General features: G+C 41.6%; 1 protein-coding gene across 1 annotated transcript in view; it reads right to left on the bottom strand.

The window, feature by feature from the left end:
* The window catches only part of LOC110522734 (cadherin EGF LAG seven-pass G-type receptor 1), a 90,072-nt gene extending 68,954 nt beyond the window's left edge, over positions 1–21,118 (bottom strand). The window contains exon 1 of the mRNA XM_036968797.2: positions 17,078–21,118. Coding sequence (XP_036824692.2) covers positions 17,078–20,600 — 3,523 coding nt within the window. The 5' untranslated portion in view covers positions 20,601–21,118. The remainder of the gene's footprint in view (positions 1–17,077) is intronic.
* Positions 21,119–22,005: the final 887 nt, after the last annotated feature.

Below are 22,005 nucleotides of genomic sequence, written 5' to 3' on the forward strand. Positions count from 1 at the left end.
CAAGAACTCACTACTGTAATGGTCCAGGTTACAAAGTGGCTCAGTGACTCGTGTTTGCATCTCAATGTGAAAAAAACTGTTTGCATGTTCTTCACAAAGAGGGCAACAGATGCTACTGAGCCAGATGTCTATGTGTCAGGGGAGAAGCTCCAGGTGGTATCCGATTTTAAGTACCTTGGCATCATACTTGATTCCAACCTCTCTTTTAAAAAGCATGTGAAAAAGGTAATTCAAATAACCAAATTCAACCTAGCTAATTTCCGATTTATACGAAATTGTTTGACTACAGAGGTAGCAAAACTGTACTTCAAATCTATGATACTCCCCCACTTAGCATACTGCTTGACTAGTTGGGCCCAAGCTTGCTGTACAACATTAAAACCTATTCAGTCTGTCTACAAACAGGCTCTCAAAGTGCTTGATAGGAAGCCCAATAGCCATCATCATTGTCACATTCTTAGAAAGCATGAGCTCTTGAGTTGGGAAAATCTTGTGCAATACACCGACGCATGTCTTGTATTCAAGATCCTTAATGGCCTGGCTCCCCCTCCACTCAATATTTTTGTTAAACAGAAAACCCAGACATATGGCAGCAGATCCACAAGGTCTGCCATGAGAGGTGACTGTATAGTTCCCCTAAGGAAAAGCACCTTTAGTAAATCTGCATTCTCTGTGAGAGCTTCCCATGTCTGGAATACACTGCCATCAGACACACATAACTGCACCACATATCACACTTTCACAAAATGCTTGAAGACATGGCTAAAGGTCAATCAGATTTGTGAACATGGTCCCTAGCTGTGTGTTGTCGCTTTCCATGTTGTCTGTTGTCTGTAGCTTGTGAGGTGTGGAAACACTTTGTTGCTTTTATGAATTTTGTCTTGCTGCTTTTTGTTTTATGTTGCTTTGTCTGTATGCTACGTCTTGCTTGTCCTATGTTGCTCTGTCTGTATGCTATGTCTTGCTTGTCCTATGTTGCTATGTCTTGCTTGTTCTATGCTGCTATTGTCTATATTGTAATTGTTTTTAATAACCTGCCCAGGGACTGCGGTTGAAAATTAGCCGGCTGGCTAAAACCGGCACTTTTACTGAATCGTTGATTAATGTGCACTGTCCCTGTAAAAATACAAAAATTAACTAAACTAAACTAAAACTACTTAAGTAAATTATTTTTGGAAGCACTTTTAGCAGTGATTACAGCTGTGAGCGTCTCTGGGTAAGTCTCTAAGAGCTTTCCACATCTGGATTTCACAACATCTGCCTATTTTTACTTTCAGAAATGATTCAAGCTCTATCAAAATGGTTGCTGATCATTGCCTGACAACCATTTTCATGTCTTGCCATAGATGTTCAAGTAACCTGAACCAGGTTTTCCTCTAGGATTTTGCCTGTGTTTAGCTCCATTCTGTTTATTTTTTATCATGAAAAACTCACTAGTCCTTAATGATTACAAGCATACCCATGACATGAAGCAGCCACAACTATGTTTGAAAATTTAGAGAGTGGAACTCAGTAAAGTGTTGTATTGGATTTGCCCCAAACATAACACTGTGTATTCAGGACAAAAAGTGAATTGCTTTGCCACAATTTTTGCAGTATTACTTCAGTGCCTTGTTGCAAACAGGATGCATGTTTTGAATAGTTTTATTCTGTACATGCTTCCTTCTTTTCACTCTGTCATTTAGGTGAGTATTGTGGAGTAAATAAAATGTTGTTGATCCATTCTCATTTTTCTCTTATCACAGCCACTCAACTCTGCAACTGTTTTAAAGTCGCCATTGACTTCATGGTGAAATCCCTGAGCGGTTTCCTTCCTCTCCAGCAACTGAGTTGTGACTGGGTGTACTGATACACCTTCCAAAGTGTAATTAATATCTTCACCATACTCAAAGGGATATTCAATGTCTGCTTTTTCATTTTGACCCATATACCAATAGGTTGCCTTCTTTGCAAGACACTGGAAAACCTCACTGGTCTTTGTGGTTGAATCTGTATTTGAAGTCCTCAACTGGCAGATTCATTAAATAGTACCCGAAAAAAAACACCAGTCTCAACGTCAATCGTGAAGAGGCGACTCCGGGATGCTGGCATTCTAGGCAAAGTTCCTCTCTTCAGTGTCTGTGTTCTTTTGTCCATCTTAATCTTTTATTTGTATTGGCCAGTCTGAGATTTGGCTTTTTCTTTGCATCTCTGTCTAGAAGGCCAACATCCCAGAGCCACCTCTTCACTGTTGATGTTGAGACTGGTGTTTTGGGGGTACTATTTAATGAAGCTGCCAGTTGAGGACTAGTGAGGCATCTGTTTCTCAAAGCAGGCACTCTAATGTACTGGTATTCTTGCTCAGTTGTGCACCGGGGCCTCCCACTCCTATTTCTATTCTGGTTAGGGCCAGTTTGCGCTGTTCTGTGAAGGGAGTAGTACACAGCGTTGTACCAGATCTTCAGTTTCTTGGCAATTTCTCGCATGGAATAGCCTTCATTTCTCAGAACAGGAATATACTGACAAGTTTCAAAAGAAAGTTCCTTGTTTCTGGCCATTTTGAGCCTGTAATCGAACCCACAAATGCTGATGCTCCAGATACTCAACAAGTCCAAAGAAGGCCAGTTTTATTGCTTCTTTAATCAGGACAACAGTTTTCAGCTGTGCTAACATAATTGCAAAAGGGTTTTCTAATGATCAATTAACCTTTTAAAATGATACATTTGGATTAGCTAAAACAACGTGCCATTGGAACACAGGAGTGATGGTTACTGATAATGGGCATTTGGAAAGTTCCATGAAAACTGTCTACACTGTATTACTGGTATTCAACAAGTATTAAACAATGCCAATACACATACCCATATACAGTGGGGAAAAAAAAGTATTTAGTCAACCACCAATTGTGCAAGTTCTCCCACTTAAAAAGATGAGAGAGGCCTGTAATCATAGGTAAACTTCAACTAGACAGACAAAATGAGAGAAAAAAATCCAGAAAATCACATTGTAGGATTTTTAATGAATTTATTTGCAAATTATGGTGGGAAATAAGTATTTGGTCACCTACAAACAAGCAAGATTTCTGGCTCTCACAGACCTGTAACTTCTTCTTTAAGAGGCTCCTCTGTCCTCCACTCGTTACCTGTATTAATGACACCTGTTTGAACTTGTTATCAGTATAAAAGACACCTGTCCACAACCTCAAACAGTCACACTCCAAAATCAACTATGGCCAAGACCAAAGAGCTGTCAAAGGACACCAGAAACAAAATTGTAGACCTGCACCAGGCTGGGAAGACTGAATCTGCAATAGGAAGCAGCTTGGTTTGAATAAATCAACTGTGGGAGCAATTATTAGGAAATGGAAGATATACAAGACCACTCATAATCTCCCTCGATCTGGGGCTCCACGCAAGATCTCACCCCGTGGGGTCAAAATGATCACAAGAACGGTGAGCAAAAATCCCAGAACCACACGGGGGGACCTAGTGAATGACCTGCAGAGAGCTAGGACCAAAGTAACAAAGCCTACCATCAGTAACACACTACGCCGCCAGGGACTCAAATCCTGCAGTGCCAGACGTGTCCCCCTGCTTAAGCCAGTACATGTCCAGGCCCATCTGAAGTTTGCTAGAGAGCATTTGGATGATCCAGAAGAAGATTGGGAGAATGTCATATGGTCACGTGAAACCAAAATAGAACTTTTTGGTAAAAACTCAACTCATCGTGTTTGGAGGACAAAGAATGCTGAGTTGCATCCAAAGAACACCATAACTACTGTGAAGCATGGGGGTGGAAATATCATGCTTTGGGGCTGTTTTTCTGCAAAGGGACCAGGACGACTAATCCGTGTAAAGGAAAGAATGAATGGGGCCATGTATCGATGTATCGTGAAATGTTGAGTGAAAACCTCCTTCCATCAGCAAAGGCATTGAAAATGAAACGTGGCTGGGTCTTTCAGCATGACAATGATCCCAAACACACCGCCCGGGCAACGAAGGAGTGGCTTCGTAAGAAGCTTTTCAAGGTCCTGGAGTGGCCTAGCCAGTCTCCAGATCTCAACCCCATAGAAAATCTTTGGGCTGTTGCTCACTGCTCTAGAGGAGATCTGCATGGAGGAATGGGCCAAAATACCAGCGACAGTGTGTGAAAACCTTGTGAAGACTTACAGAAAACATTTGACCTCTGTCATTGCCAACAAAGGGTATATAACAAAGTATTGAGATAAACTTTTGTTATTGACCAAATACTTATTCTCCACCATAATTTGAAAATACATTTATTAAGATTTTAAGATTAAGATTTTCTGGATTTTTTTTATAATTTTGTCTGTAATGGTTGAAGTGTACCTATGATGAAAATTACAGGCCTCTCTCATATTTTTAAGTGGGAGAACTTGCACAATTGGTGGCTGACTAAATACTTTTTTGCCCCACTGTATATATAGTGCATTTGGAAAGTATTCAGACCCCTTGACTTTTTCCACATTTTGTTACGTTACAGACTTATTCTAAAATGGATTAAAAAACAAAAAAATCCTTGGCAAACTACACACAATACCCCATAATGACAATGTGAAAACAGAGTTTTAGACATTTTTGCAAATGCATTAAAAAAAATCGGACCCGTTGCTATGAGACTCTAAATTAAATTGAGGTCAGGTGCATCCTGTTTCCATTGATCATCCTTGAGATGTTTCTACAACTTGATTGGAGTCCACCTGTGGTAAATGCAATTGATTGGACATGATTTGGAAAGGCACACACCTGTCTACATAAGCTCCCACAGTTGACAGTGTACAGTGCCTTGCGAAAGTATTCGGCCCCCTTGAACTTTGCGACCTTTTGCCACATTTCAGGCTTCAAACATAAAGATATAAAACTGTATTTTTTTGTGAAGAATCAACAACAAGTGGGACACAATCATGAAGTGGAACGACATTTATTGGATATTTCAAACTTTTTTAACAAATTTAACAAATCAAAAACTGAAAAATTGGGCGTGCAAAATTATTCAGCCCCTTTTACTTTCAGTGCAGCAAACTCTCTCCAGAAGTTCAGTGAGGATCTCTGAATGATCCAATGTTGACCTAAATGACTAATGATGATAAATACAATCCACCTGTGTGTAATCAAGTCTCCGTATAAATGCACCTGCACTGTGATAGTCTCAGAGGTCCGTCAAAACGCAGAGAGCATCATGAAGAACAAGGAACACACCAGGCAGGTCCGAGATACTGTTGTGAAGAAGTTTAAAGCCGGATTTGGATACAAAAAGATTTCCCAAGCTTTAAACATCCCAAGGAGCACTGTGCAAGCGATAATATTGAAATGGAAGGAGTATCAGACCACTGCAAATCTACCAAGACCTGGCCGTCCCTCTAAACTTTCAGCTCATACAAGGAGAAGACTGATCAGAGATGCAGCCAAGAGGCCCATGATCACTCTGGATGAACTGCAGAGATCTACAGCTGAGGTGGGAGACTCTGTCCATAGGACAACAATCAGTTGTATATTGCACAAATCTGGCCTTTATGGAAGAGTGGCAAGAAGAAAGACATTTCTTAAAGATATCCATAAAAAGTGTTGTTTAAAGTTTGCCACAAGCCACCTGGGAGACACACCAAACATGTGGAAGAAGGTGCTCTGGTCAGATGAAACCAAAATTGAACTTTTTGGCAACAATGCAAAACTTTATGTTTGGCGTAAAAGCAACACAGCTGAACACACCATCCCCACTGTCAAACATGGTGGTGGCAGCATCATGGTTTGGGCCTGCTTTTCTTCAGCAGGGACAGGGAAGATGGTTAAAATTGATGGGAAGATGGATGGAGCCAAATACAGGACCATTCTGGAAGAAAACCTGATGGAGTCTGCAAAAGACCTGAGACTGGGACGGAGATTTGTCTTCCAACAAGACAATGATCCAAAACATAAAGCAAAATCTACAATGGAATGGTTCAAAAATAAACATATCCAGGTGTTAGAATGGCCAAGTCAAAGTCCAGACCTGAATCCAATCGAGAATCTGTGGAAAGAACTGAAAACTGCTGTTCACAAATGCTCTCCATCCAACCTCACTGAGCTCGAGCTGTTTTGCAAGGAGGAATGGGAAAAAATGTCAGTCTCTCGATGTGCAAAACTGATAGAGACATACCCCAAGCGGCTTACAGCTGTAATCGCAGCAAAAGGTGGCGCTACAAAGTATTAACTTAAGGGGGCTGAATAATTTTGCACGCCCAATTTTTCAGTTTTTGATTTGTTAAAAAAGTTTGAAATATCCAATAAATGTCGTTCCACTTCATGATTGTGTCCCACTTGTTGTTGATTCTTCACAAAAAAATACAGTTTTATATCTTTATGTTTGAAGCCTGAAATGTGGCAAAAGGTTGCAAAGTTCAAGGGGGCCGAATACTTTCGCAAGGCACTGTATGTCAGAGTGAAAACTAAGTCATGAGTTTGAATGGTATTTTCCGTAGAGCGCCGAGACAGAATTGTGTCGAGGCACAGATCTGGAGAAGGGTACCAAGAACACAGTGGCCTCCATCATTCTTAAATGGAAGAAGTTTGGAGCCACCAAGACTCTTTCTAGAACTGGCAGCCCAGCCAAACTGAGCAATCGGGAGAGAAGGGCCTTGGTCAGGGAAGTGATCAAGAACCCGATGGTCACTCTGACGGAGCTCTAGAGTTCCTTTGTAGAGATGGGAAAACCTTCCAGAAGGATAACCATCTCTGGAGCACTCCACCAATCAGGCCTTTATGGTAGAGTTGCGAGACGGAAGTCACTCCTCAGTAAAAGGCACCAGACAGCCCGCTTGGAGTTTGCCAAAAGGCACCTAAAGACTCTCAGAACATGAGAAACAAGATTCTCTGGTGTGATGGAACCAAGATTCAACTCTTTTGCCTGAATGCCAAGAGTCACGTCTGGAGGAAACCTGGCACCATCCCTACTGTGAAGCATGTCGGTGGTAGCATCATAGTGTGGGGGTATTTTTCAGCGGCAGGGACTGAGAGACTAGTCAGGATCGAGGCAAAGATAACGGAGCAAAGTACAGAGAGATCCTTGATGAAAACCAGCTCCAGAATGCTCAGGATCTCTGACTGGGGTGAAGGTTCACCTTCCAACAAGACAATGACCCTAAGCACACATCCAAGAGAAACGCACAAGTGGCTTTGGGACAAGTCTCTGAATGTCCTTGAGTGGGCCAGTCAGAGACCGGACTTGACCCAATCGAACATCTCTGGAGATCTGGAAATAGCTGTGCAGCGATGCTCCCCATCCAACCTGACATTGCTTAATAGGATCTGCAGAGAAGAATGAGAGAAACTCCCCGAATACAGGTGTGCCAAACTTGTAGTCATACCCCAAAAGACTCAAGGCTGTAATTGCTGCCCAAGGGGCTTCAACAAAGTACTGGTTAAAGGGTCTGAATACTTATGTAAATGTGCTATATTTCTGTTTTATATTTTTTATAAACTAGCATAAAATTCTAAAAACTTGTTTTTGCTTTTTCATAATGGGTTATGTGTGTAGGTTGATGAGGGGAAAAAACAATTAAATATATTTTAGAATAAGGCTGAAACCTAACAAAATATGGAAAAAGTCAAGGGGTCTGAATACATTCCGAAAGGCACTGTATACACAGTATATGTATGTGTAATATAGCCTATGCTTTATGATATAGGCCTAACGTCAATGTAAACCATTTCTCTTTATTGTCTTATCAGAAAGTGTGGTTTGCATTAGGGCTGAGAATTGCCAGCGACCTCATGATACGGTATTATCATCATACTTAGGTGCCAATAAGAAATGTATCACGATTCTGTATTGCAATTTGATACTGCGATTTTGTTGAGATTCAAGTTATTATTATTTTGTACCTTTATTTAAGCAGGTAGTCATGCTGAGACAATGGTCTCTTTCACAGTTTAGACCTGCATGAACAACAATAACACTACACATATAGATACAGTATATATACATCAATTACACAATACATGAAAAGCAAACACAAAACACAAAAATCAAAACACAATTATATGAAACAAATACATCCTTCAGTAAAAAAAAAAAGTCCCTCTAACATCCGCCTGAATTGCCCGATGTTCCAAAAATATTGCTCACCATGTCTGCTGCAAAGGGACAAGAGAGAGCCATAATGAAGAGTTTTGATCAGTCATTGAAATAAAATGACTTAAAACATTTTGGCTCTCCATTTAAAAAGATTGAGGCAAAGCTGTAGAAGGAGAAATATCGGAGTTTTGGCACTGTTACAGCAAACTAGTGCTAGCTAATGGTAACTAATTAGCAAAAATATACTTTCTTTTTTTGAGGATCGATTCTTCGAGTCATAGAATCAATATAATATAGTAAAGATTAAGATCGGAATACTCTATTGTATCGATCCCTCCCCCATCCTTAGATTGCATGCAGGATGAGAATACAGTACATGGAGACATTGTTCTTGAGGAGCATAAAATATAATTTTCACAAATACCACCGAAGGGGGCTCCCCTTCCTGCTCGGGCGGCGTCGCCGGTCTATTAGCTGCCACCGATCCCATTTTCCTTTTCCCTTGTTTTTGTCTAATTGTTTTGCACCTATTCCTTGTTGGGGTTTTGGGATGGGTGTTATTTACGTTTGTTTTGCCCGCTGGTGTTTGTGCGGGCTTGTTGGTTTGTTACGTTTGGTGATGTATCGTGTTTGTTTTGGGTTTTCGCTGTCCAATGTTTGTAACTAGGTTTTGGGTTTGTTTAGCGCCAGTGTTTTAGAGCATTCACCCATGTTTTGGACCTGTTACATTTTGAAGGACATTAAAGCGTTTTTCCCGTTCACTTCGCTCTCTGCATTTGACTCCTCACTCACCCGACGTTACAATAACTCAATCACTGGGCAGTTGACATCAACTGAAGTACATTCCAACATAAAGATGTACAATATGACACCCACAAAATTACCTTTCATGAAGTTGTACCTTTAAGTGGTGACATCTGTACATTCCAACATAAAGATGTACAATATGACACCCACAAAATTACCTTTCATGAAGTTGTACCTTTAAGTGGTGACATCTGTACATTCCAACATAAAGATGTTCAATATGACACCCACAAAATTCCCTTTCATGAAGTTGTACCTTTAAGTGGTGACATCTGTACATTCCAAACAGACATGCTTTTGTTGACCAGTACATGTAACCATTGTTCACATCACAGGGAGAGCATGACAAATTACGCGGATATGTCATTACCTGCTTTTCGTCATTGGATCGCCTGAAGGGATTGTCAATGGAGATTAAGGAAATCATAAATCTCCACTGTGAACAAATGTTTCAACAGGAACACATTCATCATTGATAATTCGCTATGGTACATACTACATTTCATTTGCCACTCACTGTGAAGTCACTGAGGAGAAATGTGCTGCCGAACGCTGTCCTCCCAAACTTTCCCCTGAGGTGACATGAATAAAATCAGGTGTTTGAGTTTCATATGGAACGACCCAATATTAAACTCCACAGCAAGATAAGCACAATTCAACCAAAAGTGCAAAGAATGAACAACACGTTTTTTAATGAGTACTCTGAGGCACTGCAAGAACCCTTGATGTTTCCCTCACCGAAGATGCTACAATCTCAACACTCCCTTTCCCAAAACAAATCACAAGACAAAACATGATCAGGAAAAAGCTACATTTCTTTCAAAGTGAACATGGGGTTTGCGTGACAAACTCTGGAAAATGTATTTGCCTGGTTCCCTATAAGCCTCAACGTTGTCAAACCCACTGTAAGAACTGAAGGCCATTGGTTTGCATTAGGACATGTCATATGCAGCAGAACATGCTGTTGGTAATTTACCCAAATTGAATTAGAAAGGGGGAACTGGGTCTGATAGAGGTCCAGTGAGCGCAGACTCTACGACCTGACGTTTGACCTCTGTCATTGCCAACAAAGGGTATATAACAAAGTATTGAGATAAACTTTTGTTATTGACCAAATACTTATTTTCCACCATAATTTGCAAATAAATTTATAAAAAATCATACAATGTGATTTTCTGGATTTTTTTTCTCATTTTGTCTTTCATAGTTGAAGTGTACCTATGATGAAAATTACAGGCCACTCTCATATTTTTAAGTGGGAGAACTTGCACAATTGGTGGCTGACTAAATACTTTTTTGCCCCACTGTATATATAGTGCATTTGGAAAGTATTCAGACCCCTTGACTTTTTCCACATTTTGTTACGTTACAGACTTATTCTAAAATTGATTTTTTTTTAAAAATGATCCTTAGCAAACTACACACAATACCCCATAATGACAATGTGAAAACGGCGTTTTAGACATTTTTGCAAATGCATTAAAAAAAATCGGACCCGTTGCTATGAGACTCTAAATTAAATTGAGGTCAGGTGCATCCTGTTTCCATTGATCATCCTTGAGATGTTTCTACAACTTGATTGGAGTCCACCTGTGGTAAATTCAATTCAAATTAAATTGATTGGACATGATTTGGAAAGGCACACACCTGTCTACATAAGCTCCCACAGTTGACAGTGTATGTCAGAGTGAAAACTAAGTCATGAGTTCGAATGGAATTTTCCGTAGAGCGCCGAGACAGAATTGTGTCGAGGCACACATCTGGAGAAGGGTACCAAGTACACAGTGGCCTCCATCATTCTTAAATGGAAGAAGTTTGGAGCCACCAAGACTCTTTCTAGAACTGGCAGCCCAGCCAAACTGAGCAATCGGGAGAGAAGGGCCTTGGTCAGGGAGGTGATCAAGAACCCGATGGTCAATCTGACGGAGCTCTAGAGTTCCTTTGTAGAGATGGGAAAACCTTCCAGAAGGATAACCATCTCTGGAGCACTCCACCAATCAGGCCTTTATGGTAGAGTTGCGAGACGGAAGTCACTCCTCAGTAAAAGGCACCTGACAGCCCGCTTGGAGTTTGCCAAAAAGCACCTAAAGACTCTCAGAACATGAGAAACAAGATTCTCTGGTGTGATGGAACCAAGATTCAACTCTTTTGCCTGAATGCCAAGAGTCACGTCTGGAGGAAACCTGGCACCATCCCTACTGTGAAGCATGTCGGTGGCAGCATCATAGTGTGGGGGTATTTTTCAGGGGCAGGGACTGAGAGACTAGCCAGGATCGAGGCAAAGATAACGGTGACCTGCCAATATTCTGGGCTAGGCATGGACGCTAATTCAAATCTCAAGGGTAGAGAAGCAATGCCCAGAGATTCAAGATAACTCTGCATAGAATTGTTTGAACAGAATGGAGTACATGAGCAAACAATTGAAAGACATGTTAGTTTGTATCAAGTAGTAGCAGTGTTGGTTTGTATCTAGTAGTAACAGTGTTGGTTTGTACTAGTAGTAGCAGTGTTGGTTTGTATCTAGTAGTAGCAGTGTTGGTTTGTATCTAGTAGTAGCAATGTTGGTTTGTATCTAGTAGTAGCAATGTTGGTTTGTATCTAGTAGTAGCAGTGTTGGTTTGTATCTAGTAGTAGCAGTGTTGGTTTGTATCTAGTAGTAGCAGTGTTGGTTTGTATCTAGTAGTAGCAGTGTTGGTTTGTACCTAGTAGTAGCAGTGTTGGTTTGTATCTAGTAGTAGCAGTGTTGGTTTGTATCTAGTAGTAGCAGTGTTGGTTTGTATCTAGTAGTAGTAGTGTTGGTTTGTACTAGTAGTAGCAGTGTTGGTTTGTATCTAGTAGTAGCAGTGTTGGTTTGTATCTAGTAGTAGTAGTGTTGGTTTGTATCTAGTAGTAGCAGTGTTGGTTTGTATCTAGTAGTAGCAGTGTTGGTTTGTACCTAGTAGTAGCAAGACTCGTACTAATGGAGACACAGATCTCGAAAAGAAAGATGGTGATTATATTTTTGTATGTTTCTGAGGGGGAAAAAAATGAAGACATATACTGATACTCTGCCCAGACACTCAAATTAACCCAAGAGTGGGCTAGTTGCAGCATGCTCTGATCTTAGACCGGCGTGCGTATGAGACGCACTAGGAATCATAAGTTACGAGGAATTTCTTCCTGACACATAGGCCTAATCAATCATTGTTTTATAATGAATATGTAAGCCAGAGCTTGGGGCAAAGCTTGTGTCGGGAGTATGCTTGCAATGTAGGCCTCAAATGAACGTCTGGTTAGCTGAAATGAGTTCAAATATTTTCTCTGCATTTCTATTACTTGTGATGCTGGTTTGAATGTGTCTTATCATGAAATGGTTTGACTTTAAAGTCTGCTTGTCTCAACAGAAATGTGGTGACAAGTGCATCAACTTTGAAAAAGTCCCTCCTTAGTTCTTCTTGTACCAATACAACAAGCTTGGGTAATAAATAGCATGTGACTCTCAGGAATAACAATAAACAAGTTGCTGAATTTGAGTATAGATTACCAAATGGTTCATGGAAACTACTGTGAACTACTTCAAGAAAACCCTTTCTCTGGGAGACGCACAGACAATAACATAGTAACTACTGTCACATGATTACAAATAACATTAGGTTAAAGAGCACATTGCCTGAGGATGGTCTTGCAAAGGGATACCCAGACACTCTATAATTTTGACAACTTCATGCAATGCTGTCGTTATTTCTGCTACAAGCAAAGCACTGATCACTGATGTTGAATACGTCAAGTCAGGCCATACACTCTCAAAAAAGGGTTCTTCATTTTTTCCCCTGAAGGGTAGGTAGTGTTTCCCAACTCCAGTCCTCGAGTACCCCCAACAGTACATTTTTGTTGAAGCCCTGGACAAGCACACCTGATTCAACATGTCAACTAATAATCAAGTCCTCAATGAGTTGAATCAGGTGAGTTTGTCAGGGACTACAACAAAAATGTTTGCTGTTGGGGGTACTCGAGGACTGGAGTTGGGAAAATGCTGTAGGGGAACACTTTTTTAGACTGTGGAGAACCTTTTTATATTAGAATAACCCATAATATAAAAATGTGTATGATTCTCCATTACACTGATAGAACCAGAGGGTTCTTCATTACACTGTAAAAACCTTTCCCGGGTACTTATTGCAGTGAACACAAATACACAAAAGTTACTGTATTTTCTTTTTCCAACTGTTCTGCATGTGGCTATGGAACCTGTTCACCGGACGTGCTACCTATCCCAGACCTGCTGTTTTCAACTGTCTAGAGACAGCAGGAGCGGTAGAGATACTCTCAATGATTGGCTATGAAAAGCCAACTGACATTTACTCCTGAGGTGCTGACTTGTTGCACCCTCGACAACTACAGTGATTATTATTATTTGACCATGCTGGTCATTTATGAACATCTTGGCCATGTTCTGTTATAATCTCCACCCGGCACAGCCAAAAGTGGACTGGCCACCCCGGTCCCTCTCTAGGTTTTGTCCTTTCGAAGGAGTTTTTCCTAGCCACCGTGCTTCTACACCTGCATTGCTTGCTGTTTGGGGTTTTAGGCTGGGTTTCTGTACAGCACTTTGAGATATCAGCTGATGTAAGAAGGGCTATATAAATACATTTGATTTGATATTTTTAGAGCTGGATTAAGGTATTATTGCTGTAAGGAACAGCATGCTGCTGTATTATGATTACTTGGGAGTTAACTTCACTTGGGATTTGAACTCACAACCTCTCGGTTACCAGCGACCTGACTTTCCTGCTACACCACCTGGTTCATGGGTATGACAGAGATTGTTAGAATATTAAAACTAATAGACATTTGTCCCTATGGGGGAATCCTTGTGGATGTCGTGTAGAACCCTTTTATTTATCCCTGTAGGGGGACCCTTTAGAGTTCCATTTAGAACCCTCTCATGAAGAAACCTCTGATTCCAGGTAGAAACAAGGACAGGTTCAACCGTTATACTTAAAGGATACTTCAGATTTGCTTATGGAACACACTGTTAGGTACTCCCATGGTTCTGGTCGGAAACTTTAGGGGTACATGTGTGCAAAATCTAGAATAATGTAAAATGTCTAGCCATTATATTCACTATAAGGTACAATCATTCATGCACTTTTAAATGTAGGTGAGTGCAATGTGCTGGCGGGGGCTCCTTGGCACATTTAGGAGCATGGTAAAACATTTTGTATTTTTGCCAACCGTTAGTGGTAGTGTTGTACTAGTTTAACTTCTTGGTGACAGGCGGCAGTATTTTCACGTCCGGATGAAATGCATGCCCAAATTCAACTGCCTGCTACTCATCCCCAGAAATAAGATATGCATATTATTAGTAGATTTGGATAGAAAACACTGAAGTTTCTAAAACTGTTTGAATCATGTCTGTGAGTATAACAGAACTTCTTTAGCAGGCGAAACCCGAGGACAAACCATTCAGAATTTGTTTTTGAGGTCACTCTCTTTTCAATAGATTTTCATTGGGAATCCAGATTTCTAAGGGACCTTCTTGCAGTTCCTACCACTTCCACTGGATGTCAACAGTCTTTAGAAATTGGTTGAAGTACGGCCATCTTGAACGAGGGTACCTTGTAGTGTACTGTTAGATAGAGGCGCCTGACCAGAAAGCTAGCTACAGTTTGTTTTCCTCCTGTATTGAACATAGATCATCCCGTCTTCAATTTTATCAATTATTTACGTAAAAAAATACCTAAAGTTCTATTACAAAAGAAGTTTGAAATGTTTTGGCAAAGTTTATAGGTAACTTTTGAGATATTTTGTAGTCACGCTGCGCAAGTTGAAATCGGTGTTTTTCTGGATCAAACGCACCAAATAAATGGACATTTTGGATATATACGGACGGAATTAATCGAACAAAAGGACCATTTGTGATGTTTATGAGACATATTGGAGTGCCAACAAAATAAGCTCGTCAAAGGTAAGGCATGAATTATATTTTTATTTCTGTGTTTTGTGTCGCACCTGCAGGGTTGAAATATGCTTCTCTCTCTTTGTTTACTGGGGTGCTGTCCTCAGATAATAGCATCTTTTGCTTTCGCCGAAAAGCCTTTTTGAAATCTGACATGTTGGCTGGATTCACAACAAGTGTAGCTTTAATTTGCTATCTTACATGTGTGATTTAATGAAAGTTTGATTTTTATAGTAATTTATTTGAATTTGGCACTCTGCATTTTCCCTGGCAGAGAGGTTTTAAGTGGTTTTATCATTGTGTTGATGGAGGTTGAGCACATAATTTGTCCACTTCCAGTTCTATCATCGTTGTAAGAGCTTGTGACAATCAAGAGCTGCACTGTTAAAAGGTTACTGTGTTTTTTCCAGTAACTTAACTGCAGTTGGTCACCAGGAAGTATTTTTGAATAACTTACTGTCAGCTTGCTGCAAGTAGTTACTGTAAAATTCACAGTAACTTACTGGTGCTGGTCTCTGTCACACTCACTGACCTGATGGTGTGGTAGGAAGGTCAGTTTGCTGTCAACCAAGAGGTTGAGGCCCAAGTGTGCTCACCACAAATAATACTTAATTAAGCTATCTTGTTATCAGTATAGTTAAGGGAAAGTACAGTAAACTAGTTCCAAGTAAGTTACTAGCAATTGAGTTACTAAGAATTTTACAATAACTTACTGACAGCTATTTGCCAGTTAGGGAACACAATATTCACAGCAACTTCCAGACAACTAACTGTCATTAAATTACTGTGAAATGCACAGTAACCTGTTAATATTCCAACTCTTTATTATCACATGCCCTTTGCAAAGATTGCAGAACTGATAATGTGCTCAACCGTTGACAACATTTTATTGTATTTTTATTTCACCTTTATTTAACCAGGTAGGCTGGTTGAGAACACCTTTATTTAACCAGGTAGGCTGGTTGAGAACACCTTTATTTAACCAGGTAGGCTGGTTAAGAACAAGTTCTCATTTACAACTGCAACCTGGCCAAGATAAAGCAAAGCAGTGTGACACAAACAACAATTCAGAGTTACACATGGAATAAAGAAGAGTACAGTCAATAACACAATAGAAAAAAAATAAAGTCTATATACAGTGTGTGCAAATGGCGTGAGGAGGTAAGGCAATAAATAGGCCATAGTAGCGAAGTAGTTACAATTTAGCAAATTAATACTGGAGTGATAGATGAACAGATGATGAAGTGCAAGTAGAAATACTGGTGTGCAAAAGAGCAGAAAGGTAAATAAAAACAATATGGGGATGAGGTAGGTAGATTGGGTGGGCTATTTACAGATGGACTATGTACAGCTGCAGCGATCGGTTAGCTGCTCAGATAGCTGATGTTTAAAGTTAGTGAGGGAAATATAAGTCTCCAGCTTCAGCGAGTTTTGCAATTCATTCCAGTCATTGGCAGCAGAGAACTGAAAGGAAAGGCGGCTTTGGGGATGGCCAGTGAAATATACCTGCAAGAGCGCGTGCTATGGGTGGGTGTTGTTATTATGACCAGTGAGCTGAGATAAGGCGGTGCTTTACCTAGCATCGACTTATAGATGACCTGGAGCCAGTGGGTCTGGCGACGAATATGTAGCGAGGGCCAGCCGACTAGAACATACAAGTCGCAGTGGTGGGTGTTATAAGGGGCTTTGGTAACAAAATGGATGGCACTGTGATAGACTGCATCCAACATAACCATCAACCACTTAAACCGGTGCAACACTTCCACTGGCGGTTGGCACAAAAAACAAAATTCAGTAACTTGTTGTTTACCGTACTTTCACTGCAACTAGTAGCCTGTAGTGCACTGTAAAAGTGTAGCATTTCACAGCATGAACAAAGAACCCCAGACAAAGAACCCCTCAGGAACCTCAAAGGGAACAAACTGTGTAGTTGTCATGGCAACAATACCATTGGACAACATTTCTTGGATATTTTAGCAGATAACCTGCCTGTACTTTTAGCAGATAACCAGCCTGTAATGAGTAATGTGGTGATTTAGGCACAATAACCAATCTTACCATAGTAGACCTGCGACAGACTCCCTATCAAAGTAGACAAGTACCAGCGATAAAACAGATTTACAAATAGCAAAATTAGTAGATGTCACATTGCAAGACAAGAGCAAGAAAATTAAACAACATGGCAGAATGAAGAGAGGATGTGGAAGGGGCAGACAAAATAGAAAATATCTGCCATGCATATGGAGAGCTATTGCATTTAAATGAAAACAGTTTAATTACCTGTGACTGATATCTTCATGGTGGCCTCAAGGGGCCGGTTGTTGTCCAGGTCTCTGCTCAGCCTCATGTCCCCATTGTCCTTGTTCAGGATTAGTAGACTCAGCTCGTTGCCCTCCACAAAATTGTACTGGAGGTTATCTGACACATCCGGGTCCTGGGCAGGAACCTTCCCGATCACCCCAGCCGGAAAACTGTTGGACCTGTTGGTGACGTAGTTGTTAAAGATGATCTCAAAGTCGTGTAGGACAGGGTCATTATCGTTGACGTCCAGCAGGCAGATGTGCACAATGGCGCGGCTGACTAACGGTGCAGAGGTCGCCTGGACAATGATAGTGTACTCTATCTTGGACTCGTAGTCTAAATCAGTGAGAGCGATAAGATCCCCGTTGAAGATATCTAGTTGGAAGACCTCTGGGACGTTTCCTTCCACAATTTGGAACAGGATTTGCGCATTGGTTCCCTTGTCAGGATCTGTAGCAGTGATGCGGGCTACAATGGAACCCACAGGACTGTTCTCCACCACATAGACGTACAGTTCGTCCTTTTCAAACACAGGAGCATTGTCGTTGATGTCCAGGACGGACACTTGGACGTCCATAGATGCCTTAAGCGGTGGAAACCCCTTATCCACAGCAAAGGCCTTCAGATTGTACACAGGCACATTCTCCCTGTCAAGTTTCCTGGCTGTTCTAATAATGCCAGAGTACGGCTCAATGAAGAAGTCACCCTCTCCATCATCCCCACCCTGGAAAGTGTAACTAAGTCTCCCATTGGACCCTGAGTCCCTGTCAGATGCAGAAATCTGGAGGATGCTGGTATACACGGGTGCATCCTCAAACACTGTCCCCTGGTATATGTCTCTGAGGAACTGTGGTGCATTATCATTAGCATCCAGAACAATGATCTCCACATATGTGGTGTCAGATTTCTGGGGGATGCCATTGTCGCGGGCAATGACAGCTAGCGTGTAGGAGGCCTGATCCTCATAGTCAATTTCTATCTGTGTGGTTATGGCACCTGTGTCAGGGTTGATCTTGAACTGTGGCACGTTGTCCTCCATAACATAGCTGATGCGTGCGTTCTCCCCCGTGTCCTCATCCGTGGCACTGATCACCACCACGGTGGAGCCCACAGGCCGGTCCTCGCCGATCGTCACCTGGTAGTTGGCGCTTTGGAACACGGGCTGGTGGGTGTTGGCATCAGTGACGTTGATAAAGACCTGTGCTGTGTCGTAACGCGTGCCATCCGAGGCGGTCACCGTCAGGACATACTGGCGCTCCTGTTTGTAGTCCAGTGGCATAGCTAAGGTGATGACTGCCCCTGCAGTCTGACTGGTGATGGCGAACCTGTTCCGCGTGTTGCCGCTGGAAATCTGGTATGTTACCACGCTGTTGGCGTCCCGATCTATGGCAGAGAGTGCTAGCACGCTCGTACCTACCAAAGCATCCTCATTCATCTTCAGGCTATACAACCTCTGAGTGAAAGTGGGAACGTTGTCGTTCACGTCGAGCACCGTCACACTGACGCTGGCCGAGGAAGACATGACAGGGACCCCATGATCAACTGCTTCAACGCCAAACGTGTAAAAGTCGGTGGTCTCCCTGTCCAGTTCTACACTAACAGTAATCCACCCTGTGCTGTTGTTGATGGTGAAGGGGAAGCCTGGAGCCATAGCTGTTAACCTGTACTGCAAATGAGAGTTGTCACCGGAGTCTGCATCAATAGCCTGAATATGGATCACAGAACAACCAACCGCCACATTTTCCAATACTGTGGCTTGAAAGGGTGTGCTAACAAACATAGGGGCATTATCGTTGACATCCACAACTTGCACTACAACTATCCCTGTGCCATTAATCAGAGGTGGTCTTCCCCCATCCTGTGCCTTTATTCTCAAATTATATTCCCTGATCATCTCATAATCTAGAGGGTTGATTATGTCAATGACACCTGTAGGGGAATGGATGTAGAACTGGCCCTTCACGTTGCCACTGATGATGCTGTAGTGGACTTTTGCATTGTTGCCCTCATCTTTATCTGTGGCCTTCACCTGGGCCACTTTGGTGTTCACTGCCACGCTCTCAAGCACCTGGACTACATACCTATTCTCACTGAACTGGGGGTAGTTATCGTTCTCATCCTCCACAGAGATATAGACTGTAGCCGTGGCACTGCGGGGGCCTGGGTCTTTACCCTGATCATTAGCCTCCACTATCAGTTGATACTGGGTCAAGGTTTCTCTGTCAGGCCGAACCCTAATCTTGACTAGTCCATTTCTAGGATCGATTTCAAAACCAGCATTATCTGCCCCCTCATTCACAATCTTATAGATCATGTTGGCATTTGATGGGGCATCCCCATCTGTGGCCCTTATAGTCAACACTTCAAAACCTATCTCCACATTTTCCCTAATGCTGACCCTGTACTCTGTCTGCTCAAACACAGGCCCATGATCATTAGTGTCACTTATAGTGACAGTGAGGTAAGCAGTGGCCGACCTCTTAGGGGTGCCATTGTCTGTAGCAATAACTTTGAAGATATGTGTGTCCTTGACCTCCCTGTCCAAAGCCTGCAACGTTGTAATGCTGCCGGTCTGCAAATTGATTTTGAAATAATCATTGGATCTGCTATCGAACAGAGCTTCAATATCATATTCTACTTCACCATCATCATCATGGTCGGTATCCAGTGCTTTGAGCGTAATTACGCGAGTTCCCGCCGGTTCATTCTCCGGGACAGACACCTGATAGTTGGGCAGTTGAAACTGGGGAGCGGTATTCACATTTCTTTTTTTACGTTTGGTCCATGAACCCAGTCTACCCAAATCCCCGTCTGTAAACATGGCATGACTATGAAGAGAATAAATTCGCAGTTTCACACGAACAGTGGTGTAATTCCAAAGATGTTGCACCCTGCAGAATAAATCCAACTCGTTTCGCTCATTGGGTTGCAGACAGTTTGGCAAAACACTCTCGTTATCAAAAACTACTTTCCAGTCCTTTCCTCCCTTACATAACGAAAGGTAAGAGTGAGGTTTTCGAGTAAAAAGTGGTAAATATTCATAAATGTTCAAAAGCAAAATCCTATTTGAGACGCATGGATATGTCTCTACTGTTGAGAGAATGTTCATGTAAATCTTGGGCTTACCTTCGTTTGCCTTTCTCCTATATTTAATGAAACAATTCTCTCCGTGCACAAAAGTATTGAAGTGAATTAAAATAAAGTTATCCGAGGTACTTGATTTGATCTGAATGTAAAGCGGCGCAGGGTTCTTCCTCAACAGCGCACAATTAACTTTTCCTGAGAAATATACAATTCCGTGTTGTCTCTCGATATTGAAAATGTGTCTCGCGTATTTAGGAGTTAAAGTCCTGTCTATTTGATAGATCCAACCCCGTCCAATAGATACATTTCCGAGCACTACTCCAGGCTGTAGAGTATCCGAAACGTGTACATCAAAACATGCAACTACTGGAAAGTGTGATAGAAAACATATCCACGGCCAAAGCATTTGTAATGCCATGGTTTAAAACGCATGGCATCCACCGAATCTGTCAAGAACATCTATAAAATCCACTGAACAAGTTTTTCCCGGGTCCTCGCCGTCCAATCCCGTTCCATGATTAGTTAGAATGTTGCTAGGATCGGAGCAGAGCATGGCGCGCCCATTAAATAGTTCGAACAGGTCTCACTCTCCAGAGAACAAGAGAGAGGTCCAACTCTGCGGAAAATCGGTCCCCCTAGAGCAGGTGTTTTTTCTCGGTGTTTGCCCTCCAAGCAAGTTTCTGTATGGCAGTAAATGGGTGTCGAATTTGGTAAACACAAAATGTATGGCTTATTTGCTATGTGAGTTTTATTTGATCAAATATACGTTTCATAACGCTTAAGTTGTAACTAGTGTTATATAAGTTGGACACGTTACACCCCGCCAACTTTGACAAAAAAAAACACTATATCGGAGTTGTCTCGAGATGGCTATGCATATTCATGTATTGAGGCTAGTAGCATAGCATCTCCATTGAATTCCGGCGGTTGACTTCAACAACCGTCAATGAATATACAAAACTAGATTACAATAGTGAGATCTATCCACCAATCCAAAGAAAGTATAGGCGGGAGCCAGACCGCCCACATTGCCATTTTGACAACCACTCCCATTGTTAGGGCAGAGAGACATGTATTTTGTCTGCATGTATATCGATCATCTGTGCACTCTCTCACCGCCCCACATCTGAAAGCTACCCTGCTCCCCAACTCTAGGCTGCGTTTACACAGGCAACCAAATGATATTTTTGCTCTGAAACAGATCTTAGATTAAAAAGATCTGATGTGGTTGGTTAAAATATAATTTACTGTAATAAAGATCAGAATTGGACTACTTGTGTAAACGCCGCACTGTTTGTCAGTCAAACGCCGATTCCCAAATCTCAGCAGCCGATCACAATGTACCATGAAGTGATGTGGGTAATGATCACTAAAAACCTCCTATTTGTACAGGTATATAGTTTTTCTGCGACGTCTCAGACTTACATTACATTCGCATTTTAAAACTGTCCTCATTGTATAACGTATTTAAAAAATCATAAAGAAATTCACAGACAATTGGAGATTGATTAAATGATGTCACCTAGTGGACATACTTTCCTATAGGCCAGGGATCATCTAGATTCGGCTGCGGGACGATGTTTTTCTTGAGAGGATGGTCTGGGGGCTGAAGCCCAAACAGATCTACTATTTGACTAAAACATATTCATTTCAAACCTTGCTTGCATTTGTATACAATCACAAGTCTCTATTATGCGTGGGAATGCTTGGGAACAGATTTCCTAAATTAAAATAACTTGGAGCTGATTTCCTGGTGTTTTTACAGTATTTTCTGTCCAACAATTATTTATTTTTTAATTCATTGGTCAGAAAACTTGGAGGGC

Source organism: Oncorhynchus mykiss, chromosome 4, assembly GCF_057628025.1.
Source record: "Oncorhynchus mykiss isolate SJ-2025 chromosome 4, ASM5762802v1, whole genome shotgun sequence".
NCBI lineage: Eukaryota > Metazoa > Chordata > Actinopteri > Salmoniformes > Salmonidae > Oncorhynchus > Oncorhynchus mykiss.